The sequence below is a fragment of the Herpailurus yagouaroundi genome, unplaced genomic scaffold (assembly GCF_014898765.1).
Source record: "Herpailurus yagouaroundi ecotype Mexico unplaced genomic scaffold, PumYag 250, whole genome shotgun sequence".
NCBI classification, from domain to species: domain Eukaryota; kingdom Metazoa; phylum Chordata; class Mammalia; order Carnivora; family Felidae; genus Herpailurus; species Herpailurus yagouaroundi.
The window spans coordinates 11,084,144-11,109,140 of NW_024412467.1; the positions used below are offsets into that span (position 1 = coordinate 11,084,144).

A 24,997-nucleotide genomic window follows, 5' to 3' on the forward strand; every position below is an offset into this window, starting at 1 on the left:
GAAAGGAAAGGAAAGGAAAGGAAAGGAAAGGAAAGGAAAGGAAAGGAAAGGAAAGGAAAAGAAAAGAAAAGAAAAGAAAAGAAAAGAAGAAAAGAAAAGAAAAGAGAAAAAGAAAAGAAAAAGAAAAGAAAAAGAAAAGAAAAAGAAAAGAAAAAGGTGTTACCAGTTAAGTATTTTCAAAATTTGTTGACTCGGCTATGAAAGAGGGATAATAAAACCTTCCAGGTGTCTCGTCAGGATTAAGGTAAGATTGATTAAGCACCATATGTTCTATTCACTAAGCCGTTCTTCCTCTTTTAGAAACAGAGGTTCTAGAACTTCAAAGAGTCTCAAGTATTCCTAATAGTCACACGCTCTCTTGCAGAGCTGCGGGACTTGCTATTTATAGATCAATTGCTTCTTTATTTTGAGATTCTCCTACAGTGCGTCAGAGATTACTTATGCAATTCACTCTTTTCTTCTTTTAATGACTAACAAAATTGGAAAGGTTAGGACCATGACTAAGATAAAGTGCAAACACGGCAGTTACGTTTCCTGGTGGTACCCTTCTCCCTCTCACTCAACGTTCAAGGAACAGAACGACAGGGACAGGACTTACGTACCGCCTGAAAGAAACTAAAAATCCTCACAAGACAATGGAAGTCACAAAACAAAGCACTGTGATCCTCCACAGATCAGGACTGGGGCCCTGGTCAACAGATCAGGACCACAGCCCACGGACGGGGCAATTCAAGCAGGGGTTAGAGGAATCGAAATTGAGCAAAAAGGAGCTGGGAGTTTGCGAAGGCCAAGGTATGGAAGAGAATCTGTAAGGCAGAGTCCTGGAAGGGAGAGGGCCACACAGAAAATTCTGGAGGCTCCTCAAGTATTCACAGAGTACCAGCAGGACTCGTCAGGAAACGACTGAATGCAAAATACCACGAGAAACAATTAGAGGTAACAGTCACCGAATCCCACACAGCACCGGGAACAGTGCCTGTACCTACTAGCCAAAACAGCAAATGCCATTAGCTCCCGGGGCAGCGAGGACTCCGCGTGCCTGAGCAGTGGGACGAACTTAACCCTACAGAAAACACGGCTCTGGCTCTATCCAACAAAGCTGAAATGCCAAGATCCGAAAGGACCAAACGGCTTCCTACGAAATTCATCACACCTTAGGGCAATGCTCAAGAACAGGTAGAGAAATACAAACGCATCCAGACTAAACCCAAAGGAAAATGTGTGCTGCCGGACATCCAAGAAGAAATCATCAGGCAAACAAAAGAGCAGGAAAATATGACCTCTAATGAGGCCAAACATCAGTCAATCCCAAACTGACTCCTGAATAACACAGCTGATAGAATTAGCAGACACGTGTACTAAAACCTCTACTGTCACTGTGCTCCATGAGTTCAAGAAAGAAGAGAGTAAGCATAGGAGGGCCACTGAAGATTACTCAGAAAGACCAAAATCTAACTTCTAGAGATAAAAATCTGAGGTTAAAAAGAAAAAAAAAAAAAAAAAAAATACACTTCTACAGATAATGGGTAGAAACTACCTAAAGCAACAATGGGGGTGCCTGGGTGGCTCAGTCGGTTAAGCATCCGACTTCAGCAGCTCAGGTCATGATCTCGCAGTTTCTGAGTTCGAGCCCCGCATTGGCCTGTGTGCGGACAGCTCAGAGCCTGGAGTCTGCTTCGGATTCTGTGTCTAGCTCTCTTTGCCCCTTCTCCGCTCACACTCTGCCTCTGTGTCTCTCTCAAATGTGAATAAACATTAAAAAATTAAAAGAAAAAAAAAAAAAAAGAAACTACCTAAAGTAAAAGGGGGGGGCGGGGGGGGCGGAAACAGGGATGAAACGAACAGAGCCTCAAAGAGCAAGCAGCCCAACCGAAATCGACGCGCAACTGAAAAACCTAAAGGGGAAAAGAACACACACTAACAGATATTCGCAAAATTACTACCTCTGACGTTTCCCAAACTGACAAAATTTACAGAACAAAGAAGTTCAGTGAACTCTAAACACAAGAAACAAACTATTCCAAGGGACATGGTATGGTATGGTATGATTAAGAAGAAGAAAATCTTAAAAAGTAGACTGGGAAAAATGATACTTCTTGGAGAGGGTTTTAAAAAAAAGAAAAAAGAGCGACAGCAGACTTCTTGTTGGAAACCATGCAAAACAGGAGACAGTGGACATTAACTTTAACATACCTCGGGCCAGGGGCAGGGACACCACCCTAAAATCCTATAATGCGCAAAAAATCTTTTTAAAATGAAGATAAATTACTGGGGGGCCTGGGTGGCTCAGTCAGTTGAGCGTCCAACTTCGGCTCAGGTCATGATCTCACAGTTCGTGAGTTTCAGCCCCGCTTGAGGCTCTACACTGGGGGTGCAGATCCTGCTTGAAATCCCCCCCACCCCCGGCTTGCTCGCTCGATCAAAATACATAAATAAATTCTTAAAAAAATAAAATGAAGGTAAACTTCTTAGAACTGGAAATAATCCTGTAATTCTTACATTAAAGCTGGAAGAGTAATCCAACACCAGCAGACTAGTAAATATTTAAAGTTCTGTCAGGCAAAAGGAAAATGACCCTGGAAAGACAGATCTACAAGAAGGAAAGAAAGGCAGACAGGCTTGACACATCTCCATTTACCCTATATATAATTCCACAATTATTTTCAGTGGTTATTAGAGATCCCACATAATATTCCATTCTGCAATTTTGTCCCTTCTTTACTTCCCACAAGTAGAGTCTAGATCTTAGTCAAGATAGCTGTAGAATTAAAAAATGTTAATAGTACTCGTCTCTACTAGGTAAAATAGTCTTCAAGGCTATAACGACAAAACCATCTGTAATACCCTGGTCAGTGGAAGCGTCTAACTCTAAACCAAAGATTAACAGGAACAGATCTAAGGCTGTTTGTTGCTTGTTTTGCTTTCAATCTTGGCAGTAACAGCAAGGCAAGTATCTTTAACATTACACTGGACTACTTGGGCCCGTGGGTGGCTCAGTCAGTTGAGTGTCTGACCTTGGCTCAGGTCATGATCTTGCAGTTTGTGAGTTCAAGCCCCGCTGCGCTGACAGCTCAGAGCCTGGAGACTGCTTTGGATTCTGTGTCTCCCTCTCTCTGCCACTCCCCTGCTGCTCGTACTCTGTCTCTCTCTCTCTCAAAAATAAACATTTAAAAAATAAAAAATTAAGAATTAAACTGGACTAATAATGCATTTTGTTAAAGGGAAGCAAACATTTAGACTTTTAAAAATTCTAATTCTTCGGGATGTTCACAGTGAATAACTCCAATGCCTAACAGTGCCAAGAAAGAACGCTATGCATTTGGACCTATCCTCCTTCCAAATCTGGAGGTAGAAAAGTATCTTGTATCACCCAAGTAACTCAGAACAGAAATAAGGAACGCATCCGTACTGACTCTTCAGCTATGAAAGGAATACCTATTCCAAAAGCCCAGGAGAAGGCTCACCATCTTCAACACGTATTTGTAACCAGAAACTCAATGCACCTAAGTCATGGCATCCTCCCTCTTAAGATGATTCTCCTATTCAAAACCCAATCCACTGCAGTGGGACGATCTGTGAACTCGAGTCTTGTATTATCAATGGCCTAAGCTCTTTAACAAGAAACCTCCCCCCCCCCCAACCTTTGTGCTAGTTCACTAGACTCTCTTATTAGAGTTTTCTTTCAAAGTGAGTCCAGGATCTTAGCCACTGGTACTAGCAAAACAGAAGCCTCCCTGGCAGCAAGGTGCATGGTGGAGACGGAATCTGCTCACCAACAGCCCATCTTTGCAACCTTGAACCTCATCCCATTCAGGACTGCTTCACGCGGGCAAATAACCTGGTTACGCCAACCTCCGTGGAGGAAATCCACACTAAAAGCCATAGGGTCCCTTCCTGTGACTCAGGAACTTTAGAAGAGATACCCGCCTACACTCTTCCATCTGCCCACAGATGGTGGTGACAGTGTCACCACAGTGATTACCGCAGTTTGTAGAAATCAAAATTCCTCTAAAACGTGTTTGAGAAGTTCCCAATAAATGCCCATGCTCACGTACAATTCAGGTGTCATTCAGCGATGATCACTAATAACACAGCATCTGATACATGGTATACATCACATACCTAGGGGCTCTTCACAAATTCACTTTGTGTGGTGCACAAAACCACCACGAGGTGGTTACTACTCTTAAAAAGACATTTTAGGGGTGCCTGGGTGGCTCAGTCGGTTGAGCGTCCGACTTCAGCTCCAGGTCATGATCTCGCGGTTCGTGAGTCCGAGCCCCGCGTCGAGCTCTGGGCTGACAGCTCAGGGCCTGGAGCCTGCTTCGGATTCTGTGTCTCCCCCTCTGTCTGCCCCTCCGCTGCTTGCACTCTGTCTCTCACATTGTCTCAAAAATAAACATTAAAAAAAAAAAAAAAAAAAAAAGATATTTTAACAAATAAGGAAACTGCAGCCCAGCAATGCTACAAGAACCTGTCCAAAGGCACGGGACAAATAGATGCTGGGCCCGAACAACAAGCCACATAGTCTAACTCCAGTCCTCACTGTTCCTAAAAAGTAATCCATATTCCCATCACCATCTGAGTCTTTCCACACCTGACTGACAGAATCTGTCCATTCTGGCTTCTAAAACTACTCAGATACACTTGACTCTCGTAAAACTTGCGTGCCCTGCAAAAAGTAACAGGACAGGCACTGTCCGTGTAACAGGATGGGGAGGGAAAGGAACCAGGTAGGCATGGCCACCATCGGAATCCGAAGGTGCTGATTAAAAGCTCAAAGTTTCTATAATGTTTCCGTTCTGAACATTAACGCTACATTAATGTGTATCTTTTAATGGCATCCACCCCAATGATCAAAAGACAAGGAAAATCAACAGGTAGGGACTCCCACCAGCTCAGAGTCCTCCAGAGATCATCAGTGGCTGGGATGTCGTGTCCATCAAAGAGGCAAAGGGCTTCTAGAGAGGGTGGCTTTTGTTTTACAAAGAGCGGACAAAGATTTCAGAGGACTACCTTCCGATGGCTGGATACCTTTCATGTTTGCCTCAATAAAGAAAAAATAAGTCCTTTAGAGCTCTGGATTCTTTTGCTTTCTGTATGCCAAAAAGATCCCCAATGTCCAGTAAAACCAATGGCACCAAGTACACAGGGCCAAATGTAGCTCAGGGAGGGGGGAGGGGGAGATGCTCCTGTACAAAAATAACACTTTGTAAACACATGAGATGTTTGCACTGAACACTTGAAAATCACATGACAGGCATCATCAGAAAGTGGAATTGCTCTCATTTCCAGGTTGGAAACTCAAGGCAAGGTCTAACTGAGGCTGGCCTAGTCTACACTTTGTATCTTAATTTTTCTTAGGAAACTCAAACACAAATTCCCTCTTCCCTCCACTCCCAAGACAAAAGGCATATTAAGTGGTGATCCTAAAAACCATGTATTTAGGAAGAGCAATTAACTGTACAAGAATGGCTAGCAATTCTCAAAGAGAAGGCTGTGTTCAGAGCAAAGACATAAATCATGGCCCTCCAAGTTTAGGATTCCGTGTGTTGTCCCACACAGTCTAAATGCCTACAGAGAACCCAAGTGGTCCATCACAAAATTTGCTCCTCTCGACTATACACACACACTATATATATACACACAAGGCTCAGGGAACGTTAGACACACGGTAAAAAGTAGCGTCTAATCAACAATCCACCAAATGCTCCAAGTGACATTTGGAAACAACAACCTTAGGCAGGTACTCTGAGCTTGACCAGTCATCAGCGGAGACAGCACACTACACGACACCCTATTCGATTATTTAAAAAGGTCTAATAGGTGTAAGATAAAAAGGAAGGCTGAGCACTGAAGTCTGGCAGAGCGCTGACAAAGCCCCAGGAATTCAGATTCCAGTTCTAACGATGTGTCTCGGAAGGCACGGTTCATGCCAAATACCAATGAAGTGGAGATCAAAACAAACGAGCTCTTTGAAAGCCAGAAAGCATTATTATTTTGTATTTGCGACGTACCCTACAACCCTGCAAGAAATTTTAGCCCTAACTACCCCACCTATTTATTGGTAAACTACAAAGCCCCCCCACCTCCTGTCAAAATCCAGACCACCCCAGACCAGCCCGAAATCTAACCTAACCTGTCAAACCATAACCTACATTATGTCCCTGATGGATTTCACTGAGTAGAGTGTGATTATAACCAAATGAAATGCAGCTATGAATCCTTAATCCCATAAAACAAGTTACTTGGCACACTAATTAAAGCAGATTAGCGATGGTCACGTTTTCCTGAGATTCACCCTGAACAAAATTTCTCTTTTCCACTGTCCTGGAGAACAAAAGTTAAAAGGACTGATTTGCATACAGCTGCTGCACAGCTACTACACAGCACCGTGCAAAGAGGAGGCCAGCAGCACCGGAGAAAGGCGCTGGGGTCAAGGACAAAGGGCCAGCGACCCCCTTCGACCAAGAGAATGAAACCGACCAAGAGAATGAAACCGACTGATCTCGGGCACCACCCCCCCATGCTGGCAGGATCTTTCTGGAGGTGAGAGTGATTGACAGCCATGCGGCTAAAGGAGCGGGGACTGACATTTCCAACCCCACTCATAGAATTCTGCTCCCCAAACAGTGATGAAAGATGCCAGATGCATGACCACCCACCCATGTTTGCAAGCATGGATAATATCATTACACGTTCCAATATATTTACTGAGGGGATTTATAACACACATTCTCGAATTCCCTCTCTTGTGAGGATGCATTTCTCAAACTGGGGCAGAGCGAGAGTGTTTGTGGCCCAGTATCTGAAATGTAATAGGCTTGTCGCTGAGACACTCACCCAAGGGTCTGTAAAGAGAGTAAGTAACTTGCAAGGCCCAATACACTGGCAGAGAAACTTCTTACATATGCTTACTGAGTGTACTAATAACAAATCTGGGACCTCTTCTCAGACGCAGTGCCAAGAATTAAGAGAAAATGCAACACGGGTTTTCCGAACGAAGACACTGCATGATGGAGGCAAATACAAGAAGACTGAGCGATCACGTCAACGTTCAGACCAAAGTCCAGTTCTGTTAAGGATTTGGAATACCTGACCCATGGCCAATCCATTCCTTTCCTCTTAATTTCCACTCTGTTCAGTTCTTTGTTAGATACACGCATCTAGATCGTTTCCGAAAGGTAATGTAGAATTCTGTAGAAAGAGTAAAACAGAGGCAACCAAACAAAGGGGATTTTTTCCCCCTTTCCCCAACCTCTCACACGACGGAAGTTCTAAGAAAAAGTCCTTAATCGAGTCATCCAGGAAAATCACAAGTATGAGAATAGGAAGAAAGAAAGAAAAAATGAAAGAAAGAAAGAAAGAAAGAAAGAAAGAAAGAAAGAAAGAAAGAGAAAAGAAAGGAAGAAAGAAAGAAAGAAAAAATGAAATATAAATTCTAAAGGGAGGGGAGGGACACAACACAACACATGAGGAATGAAATAAGGCAGGTGATCAGCAAGGGGATTTTGAAACACCGGACTAAAAGCATTATATAACGTCACTGCTGCTGTTTGACCAGGAAACCACAAGCTTATCAAGCTCTCATAGCCAACTTCCCTATCAAACTCTCACAAGCTTATTATTCAGGAAAGTCCTTAAATTAAAAAAAAAATAAAAAATAAAAACCTGGTAAATTAAAAGTTTCATGAATGATTCCGCCACTGCTGACAGAGTTGAACACCAAGCCGTTCTGCTTTCCTGAGGAGGGAGAAAATTTTCAGAAACACCACATTTCGTTCTTCACGCGGTTAGGAACGGCTCTCCTCAGACATGGCAAAAAGAAATAGCATTGAATGGACTCCACAAACGGGAGAGTCGATGAAAAGGATCAGTGAAGACAAGAATTACAAGTCGGTAAACCCTCAGGGCCAATTCTCAGGCCAAGAAGAGGTTCTGTGAGGCCCAGATCATTTGCTGAAGTGTGTTCATTTTTCATGACAATTGGTGGACAATACTTAGAAACCAGGACATGGGCTGTGACACATCCAGAACCCTGGCTCCTCTGAGAAAACCAGGAGGCAGGGTGAGGGGGCCCAAGTGTGTTCCCTGTGGGAAAACCTGGCGCCTGGTTTGAGGTCCCTGGTTTAAGGCGTCAGCATTTTCAGCCTTGGGTACTAACCTTTTCCTCGACGGCCCTTCTTCAAAATCTGAAGAACTAACATCGTTGCTAGTTGAGGACACCTGGGATGCATCGTCCTTCTCATTCTCTGACTGTTCTGACGCTGGTCCTAATCCCTTAGACTGGCCATGACCAAGGAGCCCTACAGGTGAGAAAAGGGGACAAACACTTAAAACACATGACATCAGGAAGCAGCGCTTTACCACAGTTACCCCTCACACAACGGCTGATGAGGACAGACCAGAATTTGGGAAGAACAGGATTAAAAGGTACAAGTCCTGGGGCACCTGGGGGGGGGGGAGGGGGGCTCAGTCGGTTGAGTGTCCGACTTCAGCTCAGGTCATGAGCTCGTGGTTCCTGGGTTCGAGCCCCAGGTAGGGCTCTGTGCTGACAGGGCAGAGCCTGGAGCCAGCTTCGGATTCTGTGTCTCCCTCTCTCTCTCTCTCTCTGCCCCTCCCCCCGCTCAAACTCTTATGTCTCAAAAATAAACATGTTTTTAAAATTTTTTTTTAAAAAGAAAAGGGTACAGGTCCCTTCTGAGTGGGACACTTCATCCTACTTTAGGCCCAGGAAGTAGTTTCAACAGTAAGAAATCCAAGCAGAGTTCTGTAACACAGTATATACTGCAGGGTTCTTTTCAAAATACATAAACATCTTTTGAGGCTGGGGTGGGTGGCAGAAAGAAAGGCACCTCGTGTGTTACCGAGTTGAACTAGTTTTCCTTCAAAGGGCTGAAGACATACTCTCAGAAACACTGAAATCCTTTCTGGAATGGCCTTCAGGAACGACACAAGCAAACGCATCAGTATTTTGGAGCCACAGCTTAGGTTATTAACTAGAAATCCTACTACACAACTTCATCTTCCTACTAGTCCGTTACAGGAGACAGTCACATTTACCTTTGATGGTCTCAAAGGATAAGGATTCTCTAGAACTGCATATAGGACACCATGCAGAAGAGGGAGTATTGTGACCACCCAAGGATGTGATTTCTTTTTTTCAATTTTTTTAGTATTTATTTTTGAGAGAGAGAGAGAGAGAGAGAGAGAGAGAGAGAGAGAGAGAGAGAGATGGAACGGATATGAACGAATGAGGGGCAGAGAGAGGGGGAGGGAGACACAGGATCTGAAGCAGAGGTTCCAGGCTCTGAGCTGTCAGCACAGAGCCCAATGTGGGACTTGAACTCATGAACTGTGAAATCATGACCTGAGCTGAAGTTGGACACTTAACTGACTGAGACACCCAGGGGCCCCTGTGATGTGCTTTTAATAACTGGAGAAAGGTCACAGGGAAGGGGCCGTGCCAAGGGATATTGAAGTACTTTAATAAGCACTAAAGCTGCACTAAAGCCACACTAACGGGTGACAGCTGAGTAAAAAAAGCCTGGCCAGTCTTCTAGCATGCAGATGTTCCTGCATCTCGGGTTCTGGACACAACTTAAGTCCTAGCAATGGGAAGCTTGCCCCAACACAGATGTCCACAGTGACTGGCCCCCAATTTCACGATCTAGGCACCAGCCTCATGGGCATCAGCAGCTGGGAATCAGCGTTTGGCTTTTAAGCAAGGCCAAAAAAGTACAGTGTGGCCCCTTGATTTCTGGTCTTCCAACCCTTCCACCAATTTTTTGTAAGTACTTAGTTCCCTGTATTAAATCCCTTTTCGGGTCAAACACATAAAAGTGGTTCCCATTCGTGGCACTCAACACTATACAGAATACAGGACTCTACAGATTTGGGAACGTCGTCTGAAAGGACGTAGTACGTTGCAACAAAACCCTGTGTGTGCACTTCCCTTGTTATCTATTTTCACATCATTTCGGAGAATGAGTAATATTCTACGGTTGGCAATCTAATACGATGCAATAAATATAAATCCCATGGCAGCTGTGGGAGGCTGGGCTGCAATATGGAAATGAAAACATACACAACTTCCCCCGAAGAGGAAAAAATTTGGGAAGTTTGCGCTGGGAGGCAAAGAGGAGACGTTAATTATATGGATGTCTAGGAGTCGAAGGGCAGAAGTATGGTCCGTGCTATCCACTCCTGTGGCCACTGGTCACATGTAGGTATTGAGCATCTGAAATATAGCTAGTGTGGAGATAGAAACCATTTGTTTTTTTAAGTTTATTTATTTTGAAAGAGTGTACAAGTGCAAGCAAGGGAGGGGAAGAGGGAGAAGGAGAGAGAGAATCCCAAGCATGCAGAGATCATGACCAAAGCTGGAATCAAGAGTCAGATGCCTTTTTTTTAGTAGTTATTTATTTATTTATTTATTTATTTATTTATTTATTTATTTATTTTTAGTATTTATTTTTGAGAGAGACACAGAGAGACAGAGAGAACGTGCATGGGGGAGGGGCAGAGAGACGTGGGGACAAAGGATCTGAAGCGGGCTCTGCACTGAGAGCCCGATGTGGGACTTGAACTCACAAACCAGGAGATAGTGACCTGAGCTGAAGACGGACGTTTAACCAACTGAGCCACCTAAGCGCCCCAGAGAAGGAAATCATTTTTAATTTTAAGTCAGCTGAAAGCTGAACATTCAACAATTTTATATAAATTTTTGAAATATTTGGGGATATATTCTCAGGGCGGGGGGGGGGGCGGTCAAATACATGAAAATTAATCTTCCCTGCCTTTAGATTACTTAATGAAGCTCTAAAACACTAAATCTACACACAAAACATAGGTATTAACTACATAAAACTACACTACATAAAGAGCACTTTAGTAAGGTCCCAGGGTGGGGAGCAAGACTACTGAAAACAGTAGTATGAATACAGACAATACTCAGAAATTAAGAAACTGATCCAGGGATACCCGTCCTATTTGTAAAGTGGAGGTGGGTGAATGACCACACTTGAAAAGGACGGGAAATTCAAAACAAAAACTCTCAATTACAGAACCGCGTGTAAAATTAATAGAAGAGAGGCCTCTTAAATATAAGCTTACTCTTGGTGGAGCTCATTTTTTTCAATGGCCCTAAGTCCACGAAGGAAAATAAAGAGAGGGAGGGACGGAATGGAAATTCATCCATTCATTTTCTTTTTTCTGTAATTTTTCTTCAAGTTTTTATCACCTGTTCATTTTCTTAACACCTACCATGTGCCGGGGCCCTGGGGATACAGGCATCATCACACAAAATCTAAATTCAGGTGAGGGGGTCGGCCGACAAACACACACGGATCGGTCAGGATGCGCAAAGAAGACACCTCGCACTTGTCGGGCAAGGAAAAAAGTGACGGGGAGGACAGTGGAGATGAATCAATGGGGACAGAAAGCAAGCTTCCAACCACTACACCAAGGAACACCAACCTGGAATGTGCAACAGACCTAAAAACAAAAGCCAAAAACAGGTGGTGGTGGTGGTGCTGGTCAAGGAGGAGGAAGAAGAAGGGTTGTTTTGAAGCTGTATTTGGATCAAGGGGGAAACAAGTGAGGGCTACATGCAGTCAGGTGAGGCAGGGGAAGACCCGTGCAGGTCGGTACAGAACAAGATCTTCCGTATTTGCTGCACGAGTAAGCAGCTAGTGAGGGAGTGAATGACTTAGCAGAGAAAAGTTCAATGACCGCTATATTCCCGCCCCTCTGACAATAATCACCTCGGCAGATTATACACCTGATTCTCAAACTCGACCATGAATCAGAATCCCGTTTCCAAACAGAGTCCCCGGGGCCTCGCCCCCAGCCTGTCCCTATTCTCACAAGTCCCCCACAGGATGCTGATGCTTGCTGCCTTGGCTGGTCTGCAGCCCACATTTTGAGAACCACTACTGTAGGGGAAAGCAAGGTTCACACCAGAAGACCGAGGGGCCTGAGCCACTGTAAGGCTCTGTGCAAGTGTGAACCAGAGGGGAGGAAACCGAAGAGGACTGCACAACCTATCACGACACAAATCAAAGTAAGGCGTCCAACCCCACAGTTCTCTTGGGCCATTCTTCCACCTTTCATCAGGGATTTTTGCGAAGGGAAAGAAGGTTCTTTACACAACGTCGCACAAAGCTCAAAGAGTGGGCCAATGGCAAATAATACTGAGGGAAAAAAAGTAGCACTCTGGTGGGGGAGGAAGAGCATTCAGGGGCGCCTGGGTGGCTCAGTCGGTTAAGCGTCCGACTCTTGGCTTCAGCTCAGGTCATGATCTCGTGGTTCGTGAGATCTGTTCTGTCTGGCTCCACTCTGGCACTGCGGGGGCCGCTTAGGAGTCTTTCTATCCCTTTCTCCCTCTCTCTCAACGGAAAAAAAGCTTACAAAGAAGTAAATGTAAAAAGGCACAGGATGTTTTTCTCCCCTCCAAAAGTCGGACAAGGGCAAAGTCAGAGGAACCGGATTATGAAATTTCACACCCATTTCAGAGACAGAAGTCTGACTCGCTTTCCTGATCAGGGAAACTGGGGCCCGTACAGCGGGAACTGATTGCCTGTCAATGCAAATGGAAGCAGCTCGGCTTTTCACGGCCTTTTGAAGGGCCAAGACCAATTTGTGCTGCACACAACCGACTTTCAATTTCAGTCTTCCCATCCTGTGCAGCGAAGATTTATTTTTAGTTAAGCAGTCTACATGGCTGGACAGACCTGGGTTTCTTTTGTGTTCCCCACCCCCCACCTACTGTCACACCTCTGGTGTAGTGGCCACCCCATTTCATTTTGAGTGTTTTAATCCAAATCATACTGCCTGCCCAATCCACAAGAGCTAGGTCAGCAAGATGCAATACAATTTCACAGGGCAGAAGAGCCATTATCAGAACATTAGGCAAGCTAACGCGCACTGCCTTTTCTTCTCCCTAACAAAGCCCTGCCGTCAATTTTTTGAATTATTATTTTTAGCTGATGAGAAACAACAAAAACAGCATCCCCTCCTTCAAAGACACCAAATGATTTTATTTTCCCCAACCCCTCCCCTCCGACAAACCCATACCTTCACTGGGAGAGGAGGTTAAACAGAGGAAATTGAATGGCCCAAAGATTCCCTTCTCCCCATATTAGCACGTGTTCTCCTCGATTAATATTCAGTAGGTTGAACTTAAATTAAACCACGTCTATTGTCTTTCACAAAAGCAATAAATATGAGCTGAAAATTCCAAACCACCGCGAGGGAAGGCCGCCTGGGGACTGCCTGCAACCCTGGCTAGCCACCAGCAGCTGACAGGAGGGGCAGGTCACAGGCCTGAGACCACTCGGCCACCATGACCGCAGTGTCCGTTCTCACACGCTGAGAACCCCAAAGAATCGAGTGTGACAGAATGGAGCCATCAAATTCCGGAGCTTTTCAGCCTATCTCCCAAATTAGCAAGAAATGAAAAGGCTTTCAAGGCAAGACACCAAAACTGGCTTCTTTTCTATGCCTGGGACAGCATCAGCAGAGGTTTAAGAAGAAATCCTGTCCTTTGGACGGCTGGAAATGTACAAGTAGGAGCTCCCTCTTGCCTGAACACAGGGGGGTGGGAAAATCCAAACACAAACAAGGCCGAAGTCCATTAGCTCAAGAACTCCAGCTTAAACAACTGAGGAGAGCTATAGATTTTAGAACACCAGCGCAGGAAGAGATGGGAATCCTTTGCTAACATGGGGGGGGGGGGGGGGCCTTAAAATGCGCAGCCCTTATAATTTTACGTCTTAGACACAAAGAAGTTTCACCAGCCATCCCGTTAGCTGCACGTACATAACAAAATACAAAACCAAAGGAAAATCGAATGCCTGTTTCACAAAAAGCAGTGCCTAAAGATGGGTTAAAGTGAGGGGGGAGAAAATAAGGAGACCTTTGAAGCTGTTCCCTAGCTTCCAAAACATCTGGAGCACACCAAACGTTATTAGCATATTAGGGAGAGGCCATGTATTGGGCTTTGTTGTAGAAGAGATGCACAAAAGGTAATTCTGTATTATACAGCCCAATGCCCGTCTGTCACCCTGTCACTGCGAGACAAGGTATCACATTACATATTAAACAGTCAAGCATCCAAAGAGAGCTTTCATTTTCAGCTGCAGCGCGCGCGCGTGCGTGCGTGCGTGCCTGTGTGTGTGTGTGTGTGTGTGTGTGTGTGTGTGTGTGTTGGGGGATGGGGATGGGGATGGGGATGGCTGGCACACTTTGAGGTGAGAGAAAAATTAGAAAAAGAATCCCCTTGTCAAAGTAGGACCCTCCCTGAGATATTCAGAGTGCACAATCTAGTGTCATTACTAGTGAAAACTAAAGTCTGTTTTTCACCCAAATTGTCAAAGAAAAAAAATAAAACTGGTTTGCTTTTTGCTTTGGGGTGCCAGGGAAAATCTGGCTTGGGCCAGCTTTGCAGATTCAACAGGAATTCGGACTTTAAACCCAACCCTATACACTTGGGTCAGCAGCTAAGCTTTTGGATGGATGTTAGGGTTCCATGGAACGGGGCGGGCAGCGCAGAGGTGTGCCAAGCCAAGCCCAGGCTGGTCCACGGACATCCTCACCACATCAAAACGCTGAGGTGGGTGAGAGCAAATGACAGTCGGGAGGCAAGGTGTCACTGCCACACTCATGGTCAACGAAGCACAAATGAAAGTGGTTTAACACCTCGGCTTGTGGAAAATAATCATCCCTTCCCTCAGGAGACTGGCCCCTGGGCAGATAGGGCTCCCCTTTGTCAGCTATGGAGATTTCCCATTCCAACCAAGAAAATGCAATCCAAAAATAACCCCAATGACCCCTCACGAGAGCCCCAAGATAAAGAGACAACACAGGTTTTTGTCAGTTTAACACCCAACAAGTAAATAGATAAATCCCACAGGAGCCCTTTACCACCACTACTCTTGCCCTACAAAACCTTCCTGGACGATCTGAACCTCCTTTGCAGGCTCAAGATTTTGAAAAAGAGGTTAGCAAAAAAAAAAAAAAACCCCAAAAAAAAAAAAAAAGAAAAAAAAAAAAAAAAAAACAAAAAAACAAAACAAAACAAACAGAAAACGGATACAGTAACAATTAACATGGAGAGAAGGTGGGCCACCGGATAGGCAAAGAAGATGTCTGCTTCTATCCTTTCTTCCTATTTCAGATTTCAGCAGATGCCTAAACTGCAGACAGACGAGCGGGGAAGAGAGACAGAACCCTTGAGCCCAGAGGGCAACCCCTCACCTTGAGGCACAAAGGAGCAGGCCAGCAGACAGGGCACCTGCACACACAGGAAGGGTGAGCACATGGGTGCTCTTAGCACAAAAACAGGCCCTATTCTGGCGGTCTAGACCCCAAACGAGTGAGCACCACCAGAGCTCATCAGGAGACAAAAGACTTCTCCTCCCCACGTCCTGACCCAGCAGTCACCAGAAGAAAGAAAACAACCCTCGTGGAGAGGCTCCAACAACGACCGCCAGAGAGCCACAGTCGGACTTGGATACAAAAATCACTCGGTGAGAAGGATCTGTGGTCTCTAGGAGAGATTTCTGGACCAGCCTGGGCAGCTATTGGAACTCCGAGGATGACAATGGCGAGCAAGGTGTACTGTGTGTTTTGGAACAACCCCCTTGCTTGTTTAGGCCACGGTTTTTAGAAAGTCACAACAGGTACAGGATCTTCAATAATAGTAATAATTGCCGAAATAGAAACATCCATGTTTCTCCACAATGAGAAAGAAGCACTCCCCACTTGTGCATGCAGTCATCAATTACTCCTCCATCCCGGGCCTTAACTCCTCTGGGTCCAAGCCCCAGCCCGATACCTTATTGATTTTACGCGGGCAAACCAGGCAAAACATGCCCACCAGGCGACCTAGTGTAACTGTCCATCCAGAGCGTGAATCCTTGGAATCCCCGAGGACACGCAACTCCAGCTTCTATCGGCTGAGTAAAAGGGTTCTGCTGTACAAACGACCCAGGACCGAACACCCTGGAGGTGGAAAACCGCCTTCCACATGTGGAGCAAAAGTGATTAGAGAGGATGTTGGATTTAGGCCGGCGTGGAGACAGCGCTATAGAACAATGGCATCACTGCAGAGCATGGAACTTAAGAGTCAATACACAGGAGAGGTAAACACAGGGCATTTTTAGAGATACTCTTTTCGATCGGTTAATGAGACCAACACGTTCAAAGTTTTACGTTCAGATAACGGGACATGCCAAAAAATCAGATTTTTCCTGAATCATGTAACTTGCACTTGTCAAAACGGAGATATCCATATCCATCTACAGTATGTTCCTGGATAGCCAGGGATAGTCTACCTTTAAGTAATTACCATACGCGTGTGTATTTATCTTTCAAGCTGAAGATCACCAACTGCATTTACCCCACAGGTGGGTTACCAAACAAAACGGGCTCTCAAATATTAACAAGTCTCTACACAGTTACACAAAGCTGGCTTCGATGCAAATCAACAAATCCCATAAAGTTACTAGTTTGTGCCGATAACCAGGCACAACTCCCAAATACTTTGTCTTGACATCACAATCTGTAGATAAGAGCCACACCCTTAACCCTAAGACCTCTCCAGCTGCTTTTTCTCCCTAACACAACAAAAATGAACCCCACAGAAGTTCTCCAGCAAGACTGGGAGGGGCAGGAGTTTCCCCGTGACCTCATTACCTCACTCACAAATCAAACTGCACACCTACTTTTCAGATGAACATAATAAAAAAAGGATTAAGTGGGCTACTCGAAATTAAAAAAAAAAAAAATAGAAATTTTAGAACTGCTGACAGCAAGCAAGTTCAGAGAGGCCTACTCCCTCCCAGACCAACATTCTTTCTCCTACTGAAACCTAATGGAAGCAACACAGAAAGCAGAACTCTAGGAACACGGCCACAGAATCTGCAAAGATCTGAGGCACCTAAAATTGATGGTTCCTAAAATTCATCTGTGTTTATGTCTAGTAATGCAGACACAGACTAATGCACGAAATATGGGAGAAACACCGACAGCACTCGGGGTTCAAAGCTTTAAGGGCTGACCTAGAATCACTCAGCATCTATTTACATGCCTCAGTTTCCTCCATCTTTCAAGGAAGGAAGACAAGAGACAGAGAAACAAAGTATTAAGGGAAACAACACCATGCATGCTGTTGATGAAGGAAACCAAAGCCATGGTGAGGAAAAACTAATTAACTTTAATCAAACATCTATTTTTAAATGCTGGGAAATGATCACATAAACTGGCAATAAAATAAAGGGACCAGCCATAGCTGGATGGCGTTCAGTCCCCAGAGAAACGTCTAAATTCATACAAGCCTGGCTAAAACTGCAGATTTGTCCAAAATGGTCAACAGAGCTGAATGCTTTAAGAACGACATTAATTCTCTCTTGTAAATTTCCACAGTGCCTTTGCAGGAGCCACCGTTGCCCCCAGGGAGGAGATCACAGCTAAAAGAATATTAATATTAAGCAATTGCAACACTTTTTACATACTCCTATACATATACATCTAGCACCTTGCCATCCATAATGGATTTAATCAGGACCCCAGCAGGGAAAAAAACCACAAAAGGCCTATTTCTCCAACAAAAGCCATAGCAGCCTGAAACAAACCTAGAGCTATTTGGTTTTTATTTTATTTATAGGAACAGACCTTCTATCCCAGGTTCCTCAAGATAAGCCACCAAAAACTGCACCTGACAGACCCGTGGAGCAGCCATCCTCCTCAGAGCCGGATCATTGCAGAGAGACAGAGAGGAAGAAGGACCGAGGGAGGGAGGGAGGGAGGGAGGAGGGGGGAGGGAGGGCGAGCGCGGCGAGCGCGGCTCCAGAGCACTTGTCAACAATCCACCCCTGTACGTAATAAGCAGGCGGCGGTGCAGATTCCGGCGGTGCAGATTCCGCGCGGCAATAGGACGGCCGCACAGCCCTGGGCCGGGGGCGGGGGGGGGGAGGGGCCGGGGGGGGGGAAGGTTATTTATGTGCGGGGGAGGGAACCCAACGCCGAAGAGGAGGGGTCTGGGGCGCTTTCTCCCCCTCCTGATAAATTGAGGGGGGAAAAAAAAGGAAAGGAGCGACTAGCTTTTCTCCATCCGGCAATTTCCCCAATCTGCAATGCAGACAATTCCTTATTTGAGAATTTCTGACATTGGGGGGTGGGGGTGGGGGGGGTGCAGAGACGGGACACATTTGATGGGGCGGTCAGTGTAATTGTCCACACTTCTGTGCGCAGTCTGTCAGACCGCCCCCACCATGCACACACTGCACCCCCGTGGACAGCAGGGGGTCCGTGGCACATTTTCAATGGCATCCCTTTTTAATATCCTAATCTGTGTCATTCAGCACTTGCCTTTTATTTATTTTTATTTGTTTTTTTGGCTGGGAAACCTGGGCAGCGATCCAGACAGACTGCAGAAATCTCCCTCCACATGCTCCTCCTCCAGCCTGCCCTCCCCTCCTCCCTCCAATTCCAGCTACCAGGGTGCTTTATTACTTCTGTGATGACCACCGCTGCCCTCCCCACCCCCAGCCCGCGGAGGGCCCTCCTCCACGCACGTAAATTCATCTAATCTAATAACACAGAAGCTGTTTCTCCTCATTGTTTCTTGAGGATCTGTCACAAAACAGGCCCTGTGGCCTGGCAGCTGGGGGGGGGGGGGGGGGGGAGGCAAGAATCCAACAAGGCTGGCCAGCTCCCCTGGCCCCGATAACTGGAGCATGCATCTTCCTTCGTCATAAAGCTACTTGATTTTAAAAGTCCCTTCTGCTGAAGCTTTTGAACTTCATCTGGCGATTATAATGTCCGAAACACGTGCTCTGAACACCATCCCACACCAGTCTTTATGCCTTTCCAACGGAGGGGGCAAAAAAAAAAAAAGACGGTGGCATGCCATCAAAGAACCCACATGCCGTTTAGTTTTACCCCCCCCCCTCACCCAAGGGAGCCAGGAAGAGAATGCCCCTTCCTATTACTTTCAGTTAGTTGTTGTTTAACCACTGAAAGAGCCCCTTCTGGGCTTTACACACGTTAGCTTATTACTTAGACCTCACAAAAACCCTGAAAGCAGACGCGAGCTTTGCTCACGGACAATTGCCCAGATCTGGTGATTATTCTTTCCACGATGGCAATCTCCTGTTTCCTAAATCACCAAGGCTTACCTACCTCCCTCGATTTTAAACAAACAAACAAAAATTATCAGGAGGTAGATGATGGTCTTTCCTAATTTCTACTTGCTATCCATGACTTTAAAATCAGTATTCCAAGTTGGGCCTTAGAGACAATCTAGCATAATCCCCCACTTTGCAGATAAGCAAACTGAGGCTTATGCAGGTATGGTTCTTAACCAAGATCAGAACTAGTTCCTCATAAGGTCTCAACAGAAGGTCATCCGGGAATCCTGGGGTATCTGGGGATGGGGCATGCTAGCCCACTGGAAAAACCTCAGGATACAATTCCCTGTAGAAGTCACAGGGATGGAAAATCCCTCTCCAATCCTATCCTGCTCATTAAGAGCCCACAGAGCAGACCCTCATTTGGTTCTCTCTCGTGCAGTATATCCCCAGAATGTTCAACAACTGTTTGTCATGTATCCCACTGCCGCATAAGTCATATAGTCAATTAAAGGATATTTAAGGGATGACTATTTGGCTTTTTTCCTCTTCTTTCTACTGAGACTTGGCTTTTAGAGCCCTCAGTAATCAAAAGCACCCAACACAGAACTGAAGTAAGGTCCGGGACTTCTGAGAAAAGGTAAGAAAGAAAGCAGGAACCACAAGACCCAAAATAACTGGCCAGAGACACAGCTTGGGGGGGGGGGGGGGCGGCCGGGTCATGTATGGATACTGGTCATCCTTAACATCCCCAGCTCTGACGCCTCCCACATGGGAGTGTACATAGCCATCTGTGTCTTTTTTTTTTTTTTTTTTTTTTTTTTAAAATCTCTACTCTCCCTGACTTCATTGCTTCTTCCTCTTCCCATTGTCTGGAAAGTAACTAGGTACTTAAAATTTAAGAAGGTAAGACCTAATAACAGTGTTGGCCCAGACTACTTTTACTTCCAAGACCATCATCAGGATTGGATCGTGCACGCCATGTTCCCTGAAACGCATGCTTAGTTAGACCTAAGTGTCCACTTTTCTGACCTGTGCTCTGCTGCTGGGTCAGGAAAAGAGCTGAAAAACTCTTGCCTATGCACTCCAGTAGCTTCTGGACGGTTTCGATAAAACGCTGGTTAACCAAAGAGGAAATGCATCAACAGTACCAGATACATGGACTTACAGCAGCCTCTGGGGGACACGTAATAAAACAGAACAGGATTCTGCTTCTGAACAAAAATACCACGTTCAATACTGAAATTCCCAGCAACAGTGGGTAGAAAAGCAGATGAGACGGGCAAGGATTGCAAGGGCGGTTTCTTTCTTCGTATGACTGACGGCACCAGCAGCAAAGTTTTAACATTCAAAGATCTGAGCAAGTCCAGAGTTTTAAATGAAGACTCCCAAAATATCAACGTCAGCCTCCCCTGCTTTAGTTTAGTATCCAAAATACCTGTAAATCCACAGCCAAACCCAATTACTAAAACATTACCTATATGCTTCCGCCTACCCCATGCTTCATTATTTTTGTTAAGTTCTACTTCTTAGGTATGTGTATTTGTGCTGTATTATTTCACTGTGCTTGATTACGAACTTCACGAAAAGGGGATCGCTCTGGGTTAAGTCTTAGGGGATTTGTTTTTCACCACCACCACCCCCCCCAACTCAACACGAGGTTACTAAGATCACCTATCCATGATTTTGCTTATTCTTTGCCTATTTTCACTGTTGTTCGTCACACTCCCCCGTAGGAATATTCCACACTTTCTTTTGATAATCTCCTCCAAGGACATCGAAGTATTGCCAGTTGGTTGCTATCATGATCTGCGCTGCAAACATCCCTCTGCCTGTCCCCTGGAAAGCACACACTGGACTTGCTCTGGGATACTTACCGAGAAGTAACAACCATCGGATATCCTTGCATATGCAAGTCAAATTTACAAGTTCATGGAAACTGGTTTCCAAAGCAGGGGTCGATTTCTGCTTGCATTATCATTGTAATCTCTAAATGCTTAAATATAAACACCTATTACTTAGGGTTGGGGACAACAAAGTACTCCAACTGCTACTTCCCAAGAGATCAGAATTTCAAGAAGGGGCCCCATCCTAAGAACTGCTATGCGGCCAGCCAGCTACATGGCCACCATCCACCTAATTATCACCTAAACGCCAGGACATCCAAGGACATACTGTGCTCCTGGGAGCTTCAGAACAGAGGACCTACCTGCATGTGCAACCATTTCATTACCTCCCACTTGGGTCAACTCCAGCAGCCCCACCGACTACCTTAGCATTTTGAAAATAAGTGACTGGAGCAAACCCCAATCTAGGATTTGGATAAAACGTGAGAGTGCAATTCACTTGCACATCTTCATCAAATGTGGATATCTAATACTGCTGTGTTGAGAAATTAAAGAAGCTGCTTCGTACGCATGAAGACTTGTTTTATTCATGTATCCAATCAAGGAAGTCAGCTCACGTTGAGAGCTGGGACCTAACTCATGAAGGAAAGACAGGCCTTACGGAGTTAGGGCACGTCAACAAGTACTTATCATCCATGAACCACTTCCGAAAGCTCTCCCATTTCCCGCCACCTACAGAAGTTACTGCATTCAAAAGGAGACACCTTAACAATCCAGTATCCAAAAACACGCTCATCACAGAGAAAGGATAGGGTGAAGTGGGTTGCCCTGCACGAGGGAAGGATGTACAAGGTTGTCGAGTCTGAGAATTTTACATAGGAAATAGAGGGTTTTTTAATGATCACACTGCATTAGCCATGTATTGATAAAGACACATCTGTAATTTGGGCTGAACTTACATAATACTGATCATATCACCTATGCTGTGATAAAAAGCCAAAGCAGAAAAGTGATCCGCAGGGCTAATATTTGACTTTCAAAAGTATTATTTAAGTGTGGGCCCTTTACAGCAGCCAACATGATAATAATAAACATTACTTGTTAGAATTCTATTTAAGTAAAAGTTAATACACTGGCACTATACCAAAAGGAATTAGGTACATACAGAGTCTGGCTTGGACTCTTTCCAAGAGGGCTTGGTAATTCCTGAAGAACCAACAGCGTTCAACTATATAATTCATGTGGCTGGCCCTATAGCCAACGTGACTTCAAGGCCACACTGTACAATTATAAAATAATACCAATAATTATAAGACACAGTAGGGAGATCGAGGCTGGGTGACTGCATGTATATTAACTAGCGAATGGTTGCTATGGATTTAGTCACTAATACCAATGAAATGGCACCACAATTAAAACAGGAAGTTCAAATTAAGAAGCCCCTAGAAAAGGCAATGTTCCATCAGGTTTTTCTTATTTAACAACAACAGCAGCAAAATGGGCAACTGGGTGGCTCAGTGGGTTAAGTGTCCCTTTGGCTCCTATCATGATCTCACAGTTCATGGATTTGAGCCCGACGTCGGGCTCTCTGCTGTCAGCTCAGACTGATCCTCTGCTCTCTTCTCCATCTGCCCCTCCCCCTCCCTGCTCACTCTTTTTTCTCTCTCAAAATAAGCATTAAAAAAATATAATAGAGAAAACCGATTTGGTACACATCTAGTACTAAAGAACCTTCTTGGTTCACAGCACACACAAGCACAATTTGGACAAGGCTGCCTGGTTCCAATCCTACTCTTCATCAAGTGTGTGAACCCAAGGGGAGGATCAGAGAATGCCCTCAGATTCCTCTGTTAAATGGACAGAAGGACAACTGTGACTGGTTAAGTTAAGGCATTCATTATTTACGTAAAAGGGTTAGCGGTACATAGTAAGCACTGGATAAGAGCTACCTATATGACTCAATAAATGTTGGTGCTAACTGGGGTGCCTGGGTGGCTCAGTCGGTTAAGCAGCCGACTTCGGCTCAGGTCACGATTGCATGGTCTGTGAGTTTGAGCCCCGCGTCGGGCTCTGTGCTGACAGCTCAGAGCCTGGAGCCTGTTTCGGATTCTGTGTCTCCCTCTCTCTCACCCTCCCCCATTCATGCTCTGTCTCTCTCTGTCTCAAAAATAAATAAACATTAAAAAAATTTTTTAAAAAAATGTTGGTGCTAATGAATTACATTTTTAATTATTTGGTTGTAAAAAGACAAGACAAGATATGCTTTGGCTCTCAATATATTTTTTTAAAAGACTCCAGTAATGGATTTGTAAAAAGGTAAACACACAAATGATGACAAGTTAGAAAAGATTAGAATGTTGAGATTTTGAGAACATGACCTGCAGAAGTATCAAGTAAAATTCAACCACAGTTACAATATGGTCATTTGACCTTCTTAGAAAGAAATGAATAATGGAAAACTAGGTTTGAGAAGGACTGACAGGTCCTTCTCAGCTCACTCAGGTCACAATTAAAGAGTTCATCTCCTTCCCAAATCTGATTCTGACAAAACCCCTATTCCCATGTGCTGCTAGGGTGGGAACAAATTGATAAAATATTTCTGGAGAGCAACGTGATCACAGATGCCAATTTGTTTTAAAGTCTGTAATTCAGCAAGCTCACTTCTAAAAAGTAATACTATGATATTAATGAGAGAAGCAAAGATTTACGTGCAAGGATTTCAACATAGTTTAACAATTCTGTTGCCCCTTTTCACCGGTTCAAATTCTATCTGCATCCAGTTAAAAAAAATTAAAGGCACCCAGCTGGATCAGTCGGTGAAGTGCACACCTCTTGATCTTGGGGTTGAGTTTGAGCCCCACACTGAGTGTAGAGACTACTTAAAAATAAAATTTTAGGGGAGCCTGGGTGGCTCAGTTGGTTGAGCGTCAGACTTCAGCTCAGGTCACGATCTCGCGGCTGGTGGATTCGAGCCCCGCGTCGGGCTCTGTGCTACCAGCTCAGAGCCTGGAGCCTGCTTTGGATTCTGTGTCTCCCACCCTCTCTGCCCCTCCCCTGTTCATGCTCTGTCTCTCTCTGTCTCAAAAATAAGTAAAAACATTAAAAATTTAAAAATAAATGAATAAATAAATCGGTCTTTAAAAAACAAAATGCAAAAAAAGAGAAAATTCTTTTATATCAGCTTCCTAAGCCATGCAATACACTAACAATGCGTTGGTTTTGCAACCTGATGGCACCCCACGGTGCGGCACGAAGGGGTGGAGGCAGCTGGAACCTGCGTGTATCTCTCAAGCCTCTGACTCCATACATGCAGCTCCCTCTTTTGGAATATTCTCTCCTCTGTCTTCCTAGAAAGCTCCTCACCGGGGGGGGCCCCCCCCCCACTCACCCTCAACCCCAGTCAGCCTTCAGGGCTACTTCAAATACCCACAGTGACAAGCAAACATCGACTGTCCTGTTCTCCGAACAAGAGGATTTATTCTTGCTCATCTTAAGAGTCCTCCAAACTAGCATGTGCCTAGAGAAAACTGCTGAGACCCAATAAATACTGCTCAAAGAACAGGCTGCTCCTGCAGACCATTTCAGAGCCTTCAGAGCCTGATGATGCACTCTTAACCTTAGAGGCTCCCTTTTACAACTTCCAGAAGAAAAGGTCTCAAAGAATTGTCTTTCTATTTAGAAATATTTGGCTGGGAACACATCTTGTAATTTAAAATACTTGATTTTTCAGCAGTCACTAATCAAAATTAGGAACTCTTGGGAGAAAAGATCTAATTTTCAAATTTTCAAGTGAAAACATCTTATGAACACTATGTAACTCTCACTAACCTTCCCAATATGTTTTCTACACATTTAATCCCTTATTAGTTTCAATGTTAAAGTTCTTCGTTTTAGAGCCAATGATTTCTTCCCCTCTGCAAAACTGTTCAGGTCTTCCTCAAAGAATGACCTTTTATACCCTGCTAACTTACACGAACTCATTTTGTTACTACTGTGTTCAAATAAAAGCCACAGTTA

At 44.7% G+C, this 24,997-nt stretch overlaps 1 protein-coding gene across 3 annotated transcripts in view; it reads right to left on the reverse strand.

Annotated features, from left to right (window-relative positions):
* Positions 1-24,997, reverse strand: part of JARID2 (jumonji and AT-rich interaction domain containing 2) — a 274,155-nt gene that overhangs the window by 105,063 nt on the left and 144,095 nt on the right. The window contains exons 1-2 of one of the 3 annotated variants that reach the window (XM_040460515.1): positions 17,677-17,796; positions 8,165-8,306 (exon numbers count right to left, since the gene is read on the reverse strand). The exons of 1 other annotated variant lie outside the window; for it this stretch is intronic. In XM_040460515.1, coding sequence (XP_040316449.1) covers positions 8,165-8,306; positions 17,677-17,743 — 209 coding nt within the window. In that variant the 5' untranslated portion in view covers positions 17,744-17,796. Of the gene's footprint in view, positions 1-8,164; positions 8,307-17,676; positions 17,797-24,997 lie in introns of those variants that run through there. One more of the 3 variants, XM_040460514.1, reaches the window with a different exon arrangement.